Consider the following 14,166-nt stretch of genomic DNA (forward strand, 5'->3'; position numbering starts at 1 on the left):
AATCCTGGGACTTCTTTCCAAACCATGCCTTTGTTTCTGTACAGAACGAAAGACAGAATGACAGGAAAAAGAAGGTGAGGTGGGGAAGTCTATTTTGTTAAGGAGATTAATTGTTGGACAATAGGGAGGATCCTAGGGTTTGGAAGAGTCAAAAGGTAACATGATCCCAGGGGAGATGAAGAAATGCATACTCTATATCACAGGCATTGCAGCTTGTTCTGGGAACATCTCAGACTGGCATAGTCAAACCTCTAGGGGTGTTTAGTGTTCTCAGAAAGAGGAGTAGGTATGGAAATAAAGCAAGAGAAATTTCCAGACTTTGAGATAAGGTCATCGTAAATACAAAGATAGCTCTGAACACCTTGCCCTGATTTCCTTTCTTTGTGAGTCTGAAGTGTTATGCTTTGACTCTGCCACCTGAACTCTCATTCTTGTGGACTATTCCTGACATAGTTTTCTTTCCAGATATCGCTTCTCTTTCTTATCTTTTAGCAGACTGTTGCTTCAGGGCAGGTTGGCAAAATTTTTCTGTAAAAGGCCAGATGGTAAATAGTTTAGGCTTTGAGGGCCACGTGGTCTCCGTTGTAACTATTCAGCTCTGCCAATGTAGTGCAAAAGCAGCCAGCCATAGGCAATACGAAAATGAATGGGCATGGTTGTGTTTTAATAAATTTTTTTTTTACAAAAAACAGGTGGCAGGCCAAACTTGGCTGGCGGGCTGTAGCTTGCCAATTTCTGCTTTAGCGCTATTCCCGCCCAGCCAATCAGTTTCCATTTTACTTTCTCATTTCCCAAGCATGGACACTCAAATATTTTCAATCCCTCCATGTACTGGCAAATTCTCTAAGCCCTCAACCAATACTCTCATTGAGTAATGTTCAGGATTCTTGCAGCTGATACATGATGAGCTTCTGCTATAAGGACAAGCTGAGCTCAATGCTGAAATGTGCAAGGACTTGGGAGGAGAGGGACATCTAGAAGAGTATTCATCCCAAGCTCTCCTTCCAGGGAACTGGCGGCAAAACCCTATGGATGAGGGGTATCTGATTCCCAAACAACTCAACCTCATGTCCTCGCTGTTCTCTTCTCTGAGTAATAGGGAGAGCCATTTGGGGCTGTGATGATTCTGCCTCCTTTGAAGCTGTCTGACAAAACTCTGATTTCACCAACCCCAGCATCCAGGAGGAGCCTGACATGACACAAGCTGAATGGAATAATTTTATGGGATGAGGGAGAACTCTTTGGAGGCATCTAACTAGCATATTTTGGAGAAAATTCAGACGAAGCTTTGTGGAAAGAAAACTATGCTGTATGCCAAGCCCCCACCCACCATTAAGGGTATAAAAGGGCCATGGAGGAAGGAGAGGCTCATACCTCACCCACATCCACCTCCAGCAGTTCACCTACTCTTCCATCACCTCTCCCAGCACCATGCCGTATGCCTGTTACTTGCCCAGCCTGAGCTGCCGCACTAGCTACTCTTCCCGGCCCTGTGTGCCCCCCAGCTGCCACAGCAGCACCCTACCTGGAGCCTGCAACATCCCTGCCAATGTGGGAAGCTGTGGCTGGCTCTGCGAGGGCTCCTTCAATGGCAATGAGAAGGAGACCATGCAGTTCCTGAATGACCGCCTGGCCAACTACCTGGAGAAGGTGCGCCAGCTGGAGCGGGACAATGCAGAGCTGGAGGGCCGCATTCGTGAATGGTGCCAACAGCAGGTTCCCTATGTGTGCCCGAATTACCAGTCCTACTTCCAGACCATTGAGGAGCTCCAGAAGAAGGTGAGCGGTGGACTTTGAGGGAGCACAGAGGAAGCTGGCTTTCTTTGAACAGTAAGATATTCTCAAGTTCAAGTGATCCTCACCTTAGAATCTTGTTTTCAGATTCTTTGTGCCAAGTCTGAGAATTCCAGGCTGGTGCTGCAGATCGACAATGCCAAGTTGGCCTCTGATGACTTCAGAACCAAGTATGTTGAGACTTTTGGACCAGGTGACCACTAAGGACCCTATGGCTCTTTCATGGCCTTATGGGTCTAATGTTGCCTAGAAGGGAGGAGAAAGCCATTTCCCCTTTTTATTTCTCTCAAGTTTGATTATATAATCAGTTTTAAATAGGGATTCTCGCCCATATGCTATCTGCTCTTCATTCTACATTGTTCTTTCTAGAAGGGCTTCTTAAATCCCCTAATTCAGGGATTTAAATTAGTTGGTCTTTGAGAAAGGATCGGTTTGGTGATAACCAACAAAATTGAGAGGGAAGTGAGAGACTCCATTTCATGGGTCTTCCGGTGTTAGGATGAGTCAGGAGGCCTTTCCAGCCAATCCATGCAGAGCTTGAGGGAAACATGTGGACAACAACAGGGAGAAAGCTGTATAAGTTCAAAGAGAGTCAAGATAATCTCACCCAAACAAGGCAGGCAGGGGAGGTGGGCTTCTTTTCTGGATCATCCTCGTGCTCCAATCTGTGTTTTAAGGTATGAGACGGAGCTGTCCCTGAGGCAGCTGGTGGAGGCTGACATCAACAGCCTGCGCAGGATCCTGGATGAGCTGACCCTGTGCAAGTCTGACCTGGAGGCCCAGGTGGAGTCCCTGAGAGAGCAGCTGTTGTGCCTCAAGAAGAACCACGAGGAGGTGAGAGGAAAACAAAAAAGGCACACTTCAGAGCTAAACTGTAGGCATTGGAAACCAGGAGGCAACGCCTGACAGGTTCCCTGGTCTGGGACCCTTCTCCAAAGAACTCAAGTTTAACTCAGAGAATGATACACTATATCTACATCAAGGAGTGAGGAGAGCTTCTAATTCTCAAGCAGCTGGCCCAGAGTTGGGCAGGTGCTGGAGATGTTGAGAAAAAACATTATTCAGCCCAACTTTCTGCTGGTCACAGTGAGGTCCTGAACTTGGTGGTAGAGATGGAGGGAGAAAAAGCAATAAGAAATGGCACCTCTCTTCAAAGAGTTCACAGTGAGAGATAGCCATGTACGAGGCAGAGTGAAGTATCATGAACAAGCATCATGTTCTAGAAATAATCCAGTTGGCCTGAGAGGAGATAGGGAACTCTTCTCAGAGGCATGTCTTGAAGCAGGAGAAGTGTTTCGATACTTGGGTGTTCCAGTCTGAGGGAAGAGGCTGCCAAGTCACAGAAGTGGAAGAGCAGGGTGTATTTGTGCATGGCCAATGAGTCAGTGTGGTTGTGAAATGAGGTAAGAACTACACAGTTGAGACTTAGTCCTATAGGAAATGGGAGGTGATTCTAGTTTTTTGAGAAAGGAATTGATGAGATCCCTATTTGAGTTTATTCCAACACAATATATACTCCAGTCTTTGGGAATAATCAGGGTGTTTCTTTTAGTATATTCCTGGCAGGGCTGCGCTCACTTTTCTGTAGTAGGAAGGTTGCAGATCCATTTCTGTGGGTTTATTCTTTCCCTTTGCTCTATCAGGAAGTCAACTCCCTAAGAAACCAGATTGGAGACCGCCTCAACGTGGAGGTGGATGCTGCACCGACTGTGGACCTAAACCGTGTGCTGAATGAGACCAGGTCTGTATATGAAGCCCTGGTGGAGACCAACCGCAGGGATGTGGAGGAATGGTTCGCCACACAGGTGAGTGTCTAAGCACATGGCACTCTGTACCCGAGGCCTTCCAGGGCCCTTAGACAGGGCCTGACCCCTGTCTTCTCCCCTGTGGATATTTCAGACTGAGGAGCTGAACAAGCAGGTGGTGTCCAGCTCGGAGCAGCTGCAGTCCTACCAGTCAGAGATCATTGAACTGAGACGCACGGTCAATGCCCTGGAGGTCGAGCTGCAGGCCCAGCACAACCAGGTGGGTATTGTTCAGATGACTGCTAAGAAATGTGAAGGCAGGAAATCAAGCCACTGGGATCCCCTTCAGACCATACACTCTCCCTAACTGTTGGGGCTTGTGGTTCCTTATAACTGCATAAAGAAACCTTTTAAAGCAGGATGTCTCTGACTTTTTTTTGTCTTCCCTATCACAGAGAAACTCCCTGGAAAACACGCTGACTGAGACCGAGGCCCGCTACAGCTCCCAGCTGTCCCAGGTACAGTACATGATCACCAACGTGGAGTCCCAGCTGGCGGAGATCCGGTCTGACCTGGAGCGGCAGAACCAGGAGTACCAGGTGCTGCTGGATGTCAGGGCCCGGCTGGAGAGTGAAATAAACACTTACCGGGGCCTGCTGGAGAGTGAGGACTGCAAGTGAGTATGATGCTAAAGATTTCTGGGAAAACCTGTAAGGTGGGACTATGAGACATTATGGGTACACACATGTTGGTCATATTTTCAGCTCATGAAACAATATGCATTAATTGAGTATCTACTATGTGCCCAATGATACGTGAGATTTACTCAAACGTGGAAGGCACAAAGATGAAAGGAATATATACACTGCCTCAGGGGGCTAACAAGGGAGAGGCAGTTGTAGAGAGATTGCTATTCACAACAATAACTGTTGAGTAAGACAGATTGTGTTAAGTTCCAGGAAAGCTCAAGAGGATGAGATAGTATTTTTCAAATATTCATTTGTATTTTCATTTAAGAAACATCTTCTACCTTTGCAAATGGCATTCTAAGAGAAGGATTTAGTACCAAGCAAATTTGATCCCAACTAACTCCAACCATTGAGAATTCATGGGTTGTCTCATTAAACACAAGGTGTCATGTGTGCTTTAGGGATCTCTCCACTCCTATCCACAAACCATTCTAAACCTCTGTGTCCCCCCAGGCTTCCTTGCAACCCATGTGCTACCACCAATGCTTGTGGCAACTCCCGTGGACCCTGTGGCAGATCTCAAAAATGTTGCTATTAATTTAGAAGCTTGAATCCTCTCTGAAGACATCAATGAAGCCATTTAGATCAAGCATAGGAAAGGTCCTTGGATCCTGTCTTTGCTGGAGTTCAGTTGCCATTTAGAAATCTCGTCATGCCAACCGATAATTCTAGGCACTGAAATGCATTCCAGACTCAACAAGCAAAGACATATATCATCAACTTTCAATGTCTGGAAATCTCCTTCATGTTGGAGGTTGAGCCTCTCTACTTCTAAAGATGTTCAACTAACCTCCTGTAACCTAGAGCTCCAGGTATTACTTTAGGATGTTTCCTGTAAGTATTGTTTCCTGCTTTCCTTGTTTCTTTGGTGTTCTCTGGAATGCAAAGAGGCTCCTTCATTTACTTCCCAATAAACTTTATTTCTCTGGCATAGTAAATCTGTTTCTCATTCATATTTATGCATTGTAAAGTACTCATCATGGCTGTTTCATAAAAATACCCCTTCATTAAGAAAATGAAATGGGTTAAAGGATTGGTCCCAGCACTATATGCTTCATAGGTAAATACTGGTGGAGGGGAAATGATACCCCCTATGAGGCGCCCAGCAAAGAGACACCGTGCAGAAAACCTGACCTTCAGCACCCATGCCCATTTTGACTTGCCTGCAGGACCCTTGGGAATTCTTAGAATCCTTGAAAAACCTCATTGCTATCTCCCACTGTGAGCCCCATAAAATTGGAATTTTCTGCTCTCCTGTCTCCTAAATTCCTGAAGACCAGCTTTCATCTCTACCTCTCTGTAAAGACTTCTCAAGGAGCAGCAATTCTCTCCTCTCAATCTCTCTGCTGTGCATGCATCACTAATACAGATACCTGCTTTTTCCTCAAAACATACCTTCATTGATTTCTATAGCCTCACACACTCTGGGTGTTCTTGCTGTCACTTGACTACTCTTTTTGTGTCTTCCGATTAGCCCAACTTCCCCCTTCTGTCACAAGTAGAAGAAATGCCAAGATCCTCAGACCTTTGGTTCACTCTTTCTACATTCCCATTCATGGAGAACTAGCAGCTCTGTACCGATGACTCCCAAATCTTCAGCTCAAGTACCAGGTTTCTGCTTGCCCATAGGACAGGTTTATTTGGTATTGGTCCATCATATCATGTTCAATTGGACTAAGACTTATCTTTGCCAAACTGATTCATCTTGTTATCCATTTGTTACACCTAACACTTTATCTTCTCAAAAGACTCTTAAATGCAGGCTGGCTTCACTCCTTACCACCCCAGCTCTTCAAATTTATTCTTTTCTCTAGGTTGCTCATGTCTATAATGTTCTTCCACAATCTCTTCACCATTTTGTTTCTTATAATTCCAAGAAAGACAAGTGCTCATTAAGCCCCTCCAAAAAATACCAATTCCACCCTCCCCTTATTTGTCTCATCTATGAATTCTTAAAGGTCTCAAGTCTACAGGCCACAATCTTAAATTAATTATCCATTCAATTTAGCTCTATTTGATTGACACAACCACAGTCAACAACCTCTTATTGTGTGTGCCAGGTACTGTGTGGGGTATTGAGAACACAGAAATAAGTGAACACCAGTCCTGACTCACAGCACGTGTATAGTCTAGAAGGGATAAGACAGTGAGACAACTGTCATACAGACAAAAATAGATGTGGGTCAAGAAAGGTGTAAACAAAGAATTATGAATTTCAAAGGTGTGAGAGAATACTTCTGGATGGGCGATAAGAAGACTCCAAGATGGAGGCTGCACTGGATCAGGGCTTTGAAAATCCAAAATATTCTGTTCATATCAATTGTGTCTGTCTTGTTGACTGCAGGTCCTTCAACAGAGACAACATCTTTATCCAACTAATGTAAACCATAATGATGTAAACCATAGAATACTGAAAGTGGAATAAGAAATAATAACATCAATGAGGATTCATGAGAACGTCATTAAAACTTTATATACTTCCCATAGTTCAACTTCAATCAACTATTACTGTACTATAATTCTGAAATAAATTTTGATGGAATATGGTTGAGTGTGTGTAGGTCTGAGAGAAGGGAAAGTTTTTCCAGGCATGAACTTTGGTAAGAAGATGAGAAATCAGAAGGTGTGTTTGGGGTCCCACAGCACGATTCCTAGGCTATGTTGTTGTTGTTGCTATTACGTGCCATTGAGTCGGTTCTGACTCATAGTGATCCTATGTACAACAGAATGAAACACTGCCTGGTCCTGTGCCATCCTCACAATTGTTGTTATGCTTGAAGCCTTTGTTGCAGCCACTGTGTCAATCCATCTAGTTGAGGGTCTTCCTCTTTTTCACTGACCCTCTAGTTTACCAAGCATGTTGTCCATCTTCAAGGACTGGTCCCTCCTGATAATATGTACAAAGTATGTGAGACGAAGTCTTGCCATCCTTGCTTCTAAGCAGCATTCTGGCTGTACTTCTTCCAAGACAGATTTGTTTGTTCTTCTGGCAGTCCATGGTATATTCAGTATTCTTCACCAGCACCATAATTCAAATGCATCAATTCTTACTTGGTCTTCCTCGTTCATTGCCCAGGTTTCACATGCATATGAGGCCACTGAAAACTCCATAGCTTGGATCAGGTGCACCTTAGTCCTTAAGGTGACATCTTTGCTTTTTAACACTTTAAAGAGGTCTTTTGCAGCAGATTTGCCCAATGCAATGTATCTTTTGATTTCTTGGCTACTCCTTCCATGGGCATTCCTAGGCTAAGCAGAGGTTATATGTGGTACTGAAAGATGAAACCACAAAGTAGTTAGGTAGAACCATACCTGGCAGTGCTTTGAATGCTATCTCTGAGATTTGTTTGTAAGTGTCTTAGTTATCTAGTGCTGCTATAACAGAAATACCACAAGCATATGGTTTTAACAAAGAGAAATTTATTTCTTCACAGTAAAGCAGGCTAAAATTCCAAATTGAAAGTGTCAGCTCCAGTGGAAGGCTTTCTCTCTCTATTGGCCTTCTCATCAATCTTCCTCTGGACTAGGAGCTTCTTTGCACAGGAACCCCGGGTCCAAAGGACGTGTTCTGCTCCTGGCACTGCTTTCTTGGTGGCATGAGGTCGCCCATCTCTCTGCTCGCTTCTTTCTTTTATATCTCAAAAGATTGCCTCAACGCTAGCCAGAGCAATTAGGCTAGATAAAGAAGTAAAGGGCATCCAGATTGGCAAGGAAGAAGTCAAAGTATCTCTATTTGCAGATGACATGATCTTATACACAGAAAACCCTAAGGGATCCTCAAGAAAACTACTGAAACTAATAGAAGAGTTCAGCAGAATATTGGGATACAAGATAAACATACAAAAATCAGTGGGATTCCTCTACACCAACAAAAAGAACATCGAAGAGGAAACCACCAAATCAATACCATTTACAGTAGCCCCCAAGAAGATAAAATACTTAGGAATAAATCTTACCAGAGATGTAAAAGACTTACACAAAGAAAACTACAAAACTCTTCTGCAAGAAACCAAACGAGACCTACATAAGTGGAGAAACATATCTTGCTCATGGATAGGAAGACTTAACATTATAAAAATGTCTATTCTACCAAAAGCGACCTATACATTTAATGCAATTCCGATCCAAATTCCAATGACATTCTTTAATGAGATGGAGAAACAAATCACCAGCTTCATATGGAAGGAAAAGAGGCCCTGGATAAGTAAAGCATTACTGAAAAAGAAGAACAAAGTGGGAGGCCTTACTCTCCCTGATTTTAGAACCTATTATACCGCCACAGTAGTCAAAACAGCCTGGTACTGGTACAACAACAAATACATAGACCAATGGAACAGAATTAAGAATCCAGACATAAATCCATCCACATATGAGCAGTTAATATTTGACAAAGGCCCCAAAGAAGTTAGATGGGGAAAAGACAGTCTTTTTAAGAAATGGTGCTGGCATAACTGGATATCCATCTGCAAAAAAATGAAACAAGACCCATACCTCACTCTATGCACAAAAACAAGCTCTAAATGGATCAAAGACTTAAATATAAAATCTAAAATGATAAAGATCATGGAAGAAAAAATAGGGGCAATGTTAGGAGCCCTAATATATGGCATGAACAGTATACAAAACATTACTAACAATGCAGAATAAAAACTAGATAACTGGGAGCTCCTAAAAATCAAACACCTATGCTCATCCAAAGACTTCATCAAAAGAGTAAAAAGACTACCTACAGACTGGGAAAACGTTTTTAACTATGACATTTCTGATCAGCACCTGGTCTCTAAAATCTACATGATACTACAAAAACTTGGCTACAAAAAGACAAATAACCCAATTAAAAAAATGAGCAAAAGAATATGAACAGACACTTCACTAAAGAAGACATCAGGTAGCTAACAGATACATGAGGAAACGGTCACGATCATTAGCAGTTAGAGAAATGCAGATCAAAACTACAATGAGATTTCATCTCACTCCAACAACAACAACAAAAAACTCCAACAAGGCTGGCATTAATCCAAAAAGCACAAAACAATAAATGTTGGAGAGGCTGTGGAGAGACTGGAACACTTACACACTGCTGGTAGGAATATAAAATGGTACAACCACTTTGGAAATTGATTTGGCGCTTCCTTAAAAAGCTAGAAATAGAACTACCATACACCAAACTACCATACGATCCAGAAATCCCACTCCTTGGAATATATCCTAGAGAAATAAGAGCCTTTACACAAACAGATATATGCACACCCATGTTCATTGCAGCACTGTTTACAATAGCAAAAAGATGGAAGCAACCAAGGTGCCCATCAATGGATGAATGGATAAATTATGGTATATTCACACACTGGAATAATAAAACTATGCATTGATAAAGAACAGTGATGGATCTGTGAAACATTTCAACATGGAGGAATCTGGAAGGCATTATGGTGAGTGAAATCAGTGCACAAGGAAAAATATTGTATAAGACCACTATTATAAGAACTCAAGAAATGTTTAAACAGAGGAGAAAATATTTTTTGATGGTTATAAGAGGGGGGAGAGATGGAGGGTAGGACATGGGTATTCACTAATTAGTAGATAAGAACTACTTTAGGTGATGGGAAAGACAACACACAATATAGGCGAGGTCAGCATAACTGGACTAAACCAAAAGCAAAGAAGTTTCCTGAATAAACTGAATGCTTCGAAGGTCAGTGTAGCAGGAGTAGGGGTTTGGGGACCATGGTTTCAGGGGATATCTAAGTCAATTGGCGTAATAAAATCTATTAAGAAAACATTCTGCATCCCACTTTGGAGAGCAGCGTCTGGGGTCTTAAACGCTAGCAAGTGGCCATCTAAGATGCATCAATTGGTCTCAACCCACCTGGATCAAAGGAGAATGAAGAACACCAAGGACACAAGGTAATTAGGAGCCCAAGAGACAGAAAGAGCCACATAAACCAGAGACTGTATCAGCCTGAGACCAGAAGGGCTAGATGGTGCCCGGCTACAATCGATGACTGCCCTGACAGGAAACACAACAGAGAACCCCTGAGGGAGCAGGAGAGCAGTGGGATGCAGACCCCAAATTCTCGTAAAAAACCAGGCTTAATGGTCTGACTGAGGCTAGAAGAACCCCAGTGGTCATAGCCACCAGACCTTCTGTTGGCCCAGGACAGGAACCATTCCCAAAGCCAATTCTTCAGACAGGGATTGGACTGGAAAATGGGTTGGAGAGGGATGCTGGTGAGGAGTGAGCTTCTTGGATCAGGTGGACACTTGAGACTATGTTGGCATCTCCTCTCTGGAGGGGAGATGAGAGGGCACAGGGTGTTAGAAGCTGGTGAAATGAACACCAAAAGAGAGAGTGGAGGGAGGGAGCAGGCTGTCTCATTAAGGGGAGAGCAACTGGGAGTATGTTGTTTTTGTTGTTGTTGTTAGGTGCTGTTGAGTTGGTTCCAACTCATATCGGCCCTATGCACAACAGAACTAAACACTGCCCGGTCCTGAGCCATCCTTAAATCACTGTTATGCTTGAGCTCATTGTTGCAGCCACTGTGTCAATCCACCTTGTTGAGGATCTTCCTCTTTTCCGCTGACCCTGTACTCTGCCAAGCATGATATCCTTCTGCAGGGACTGATCCCTCCTGACAACATGTCCAAAGTATGTAAGATGCAGTCTCACCATCCTTGCTTGTAAGGAGCACTCTGGCTGTACTTCTTCTAAGACAGATTTGTTTGTTCTTTTGGCAGTCCACGGTATATTCAATATTCTTCGCCAACACCACAATTCAAAGGCATCAATTCTTCTTCGGTCTTCCTTGTTCATTGTCCAGCTTTCACATGCACATGATGCAAATGAAAATACCATGGCTTGGGTCAGGTGCACCTTAGTCTTCAAGGTGACATCTTCGCTCTTCAACACTTTGAAGAGGTCCTTTGTTGCAGATTTACCCAATGCAACGCTTCTTTTGATTTCTTGACTGCTGCTTCCATGGCTGTTGATTGTGGATCCAAGTAAAATGAAATCCTTCACAACTTCAATCTTTTCTCCGTTTATCATGATGTTGCTTATTGGTCCTGTTGTAAGGATTTTTGTTTTCTTTACGTTGAGGTGCAATTCATATTGAAGGCTGTGGTCTTTGATCTTCATTAGTAAGTGCTTCAAGTCCTCCTCACTTTCAGCAAGGAAGGTTGTGTCATCTGCATAACACAGGTTGTTAATGAGTCTTCCTCCAATCCTGATGCCCCGTTCTTCTTCATATAGTCCAGCTTCTCCAATTATTTGCTCAGCATACAGATTGAATAGGTATGGTGAAAGAATACAACCCTGGAGCACATCTTCCCTGACTTTAAACCACTCCGTATTCCCTTGTTCTGTCCAAACAACTGCCTCTTGATCTATGTAAAGGTTCCTCATGAGCACAATTAAGTGTTCTGGAATTCCCATTCTTCGCAATGTTATCCATAGTTTGTTATGATCCACATAGTCGAATGCCCTGGCATAGGCAATAAAACACAGGTGAACATCCTTTTGGTATTCTCCGCTTTCAGCCAGGATCCATCTGATATTAGCAATGATATCCCTGGTTCCACGTCCTCTTCTGAAACTGGCCTGAAATTCTGGCAGTTCCCTGTCAATATACTGCTGCAGCCGTTTTTAAATGATCTTCAGCAAAATTTTGCTTGGGTGTGATATTAATGATATTGTTCTATAATTTCCACATTCGGTTGGATCACCTTTCTTGGGAATAGACATAAACATGGATCTCTTCCAGTCAGTTGGGCAGGAAGCTGTCTTCCATATTTCTTGGCATAGACGAGTGAGCACCTCCAGCGCTGCATCTGTTTGCTGAAACATCTCAATTGATAGTCCATCAATTCCTGGAGGCTTGTTTTTCGCCAATGCCTTCAGAGCAGCTTGGACTTCTTCCTTCAGTACCATCGGTTCCTGATCATATGCCACCTTTTGAAATGGTTGAATATCAACTAATTCTTTTTGGTATAAAGACTCTGTGTATTCCTTCCATCTTTTTTTGATGCTTCCTGAGTCATTTAATATTTTCCCCATGGAATCCTTCACTATTGCAACTCGAGGCTTGAATTTTTTCTTCAGTTCTTTCAGCTTGAGAAACGCTGAGCATGTTCTTCCCTTTCGGTTTTCAATGTCTAGCTCTTTGCACATGTCATTATAATACTTTGTCTTCTCGAGATGCCATTTTAAATCTTCTGTTCAGTTCTTTTACTTCATCAATTCTTTTGGTTTAGCTGCTCGATGTTTGAGAGCAAGTTTCAGAGTCTCTCTGACATCCACATTGGTCTTTTCTTTCTTTCCAATGACCTCTTGCTTTCTTTGTGGATGATGTCCTTGATGTCATTCCACAGCTTGTCTGGTCTTCGGTCACTAGTGTTCAATGCATCAAATCTATTCTTCAGATGGTCTCTAAATTCAGGTGGGATATACTGAAGGTCATATTTTGGCTCTCGTGGACTTGCTCTGATTTTCTGGAGTTTCAGCTTGAACTTGCATATGAGCAATTGATGGTCTGTTCCACAGTCGGCCCCTGGGTGTTCTGACTGATGATATTGAGCTTTTCCATCGTCACTTTCCACAGATGTAGTCAATTTGATTTCTGCGTGTTCCATCTGGCGAGGTATGTATGGGAGTATGTAGCAAGGTGTATATAAGTTTTTGTGTGAGGGACTGACTTGATTTGTAAACTTTCACTTAAAGCACAATAAAAATTAAAAAAAAAAAGATTGTCTCAAGACACAATCCAATCTTGTAGTTTGAGCCCTGCCTCACTAACACAACTGCAGCCCATTCTCCCTTATTAACATCATAGAGGCAGGATTTACAATATATAGGAAAATCACACAGTACCGGGAATCATGGTCTAGCCAAATTGATACACACATTTTTGGGGGTACATAATTCAATCCATGACAGTAAGAAAGGTTGCCATATGGTACATCCGTAAGCTGTATTTGGGATTGGTGGTGATGGGTCCTAGAAGTTGGTGGGACTGGGTATAAAAGGCAGGAGGTCAATTAGGAGACTGCTAAGAGGTAATAAGGACTGATATGGGCAGAGGTGGAAGAGTAGGTAGGGCTGAGGGGTGGATTTTAGAGGCATGGCCTTGAATGTGATAACTGGCTGCTAGAGGTAGAGGGACAATGGAGAGAGAAGGAAGGAAACTAGCACTATCTAATACCTTCTATGGTCAAGAGGAGTCCGAAGTTTTTGAATCTTAGAAAATAAAACAACAGTGGGTCTCCAGAGAAGAGGGTTGGAAAAGAATGACTAGATTTGTGAGACATATTGGAAAGTTATCTAAATAAAGATGACAGTTAGAGCTGTGGGAGTTTTAAGACCATTGAGGGGAAGATGGTAGAGTATAGGAAAACCTTGGGAACCACTGATAGAAATGATAGAGTGTGCTGGGTCTGTCCAAAGTCCCTGGCATGGGGTTCAGGCCTGGTTTAGTCAGGTTTCCAAGGAGAAAGATGACTTCTGGGTATAAGCAGTTGGGGAGGGAAATGGAAAAGCAGCTGAAGTGTCACAGAAGTCAAAAGAGGTCAGAGTTTCAATAAGGAGGTGGTCAACAGGAAAATTCAGACAAATACATTGACTATAACAATGGGGAGATCACTGGTGATCTTAGAGCAGCGTCTGTGGCATGCCGGGGGGAAGAAGCCATATTTCAGTGGCTCTTCCATGTCTGCCTCAAGTCATCAACTTCATAGCAAACTTAGTGCAAAAGCTCAACACAACTTTTATACTAAACATGAAGCCTTTGCTTTATCCTCTGTGTACTGCTAAAAATGTTTTAGCATCTGTGTTTTTCACTGATCTTCAGAGCAGTCACATAAACAAGTTTTCATGCCTTCTC

General features: G+C 42.9%; 1 protein-coding gene across 1 annotated transcript; it reads left to right on the forward strand.

Moving 5' to 3' along the window:
- Positions 1 to 1,235: 1,235 nt before the first annotated feature.
- On the forward strand, positions 1,236 to 4,991 carry LOC100666474 (keratin, type I cuticular Ha4). The gene is given in 8 exon segments (XM_003414461.3): positions 1,236 to 1,376; positions 1,378 to 1,779; positions 1,882 to 1,964; positions 2,472 to 2,628; positions 3,438 to 3,599; positions 3,694 to 3,819; positions 3,995 to 4,215; positions 4,742 to 4,991. Coding segments are annotated over 8 exon segments (1,308 nt in total). The 5' UTR covers positions 1,236 to 1,304; the 3' UTR covers positions 4,827 to 4,991.
- Positions 4,992 to 14,166: the final 9,175 nt, after the last annotated feature.

Source organism: Loxodonta africana, chromosome 18 (genome assembly GCF_030014295.1).
Source record: "Loxodonta africana isolate mLoxAfr1 chromosome 18, mLoxAfr1.hap2, whole genome shotgun sequence".
Classification (NCBI taxonomy): domain Eukaryota; kingdom Metazoa; phylum Chordata; class Mammalia; order Proboscidea; family Elephantidae; genus Loxodonta; species Loxodonta africana.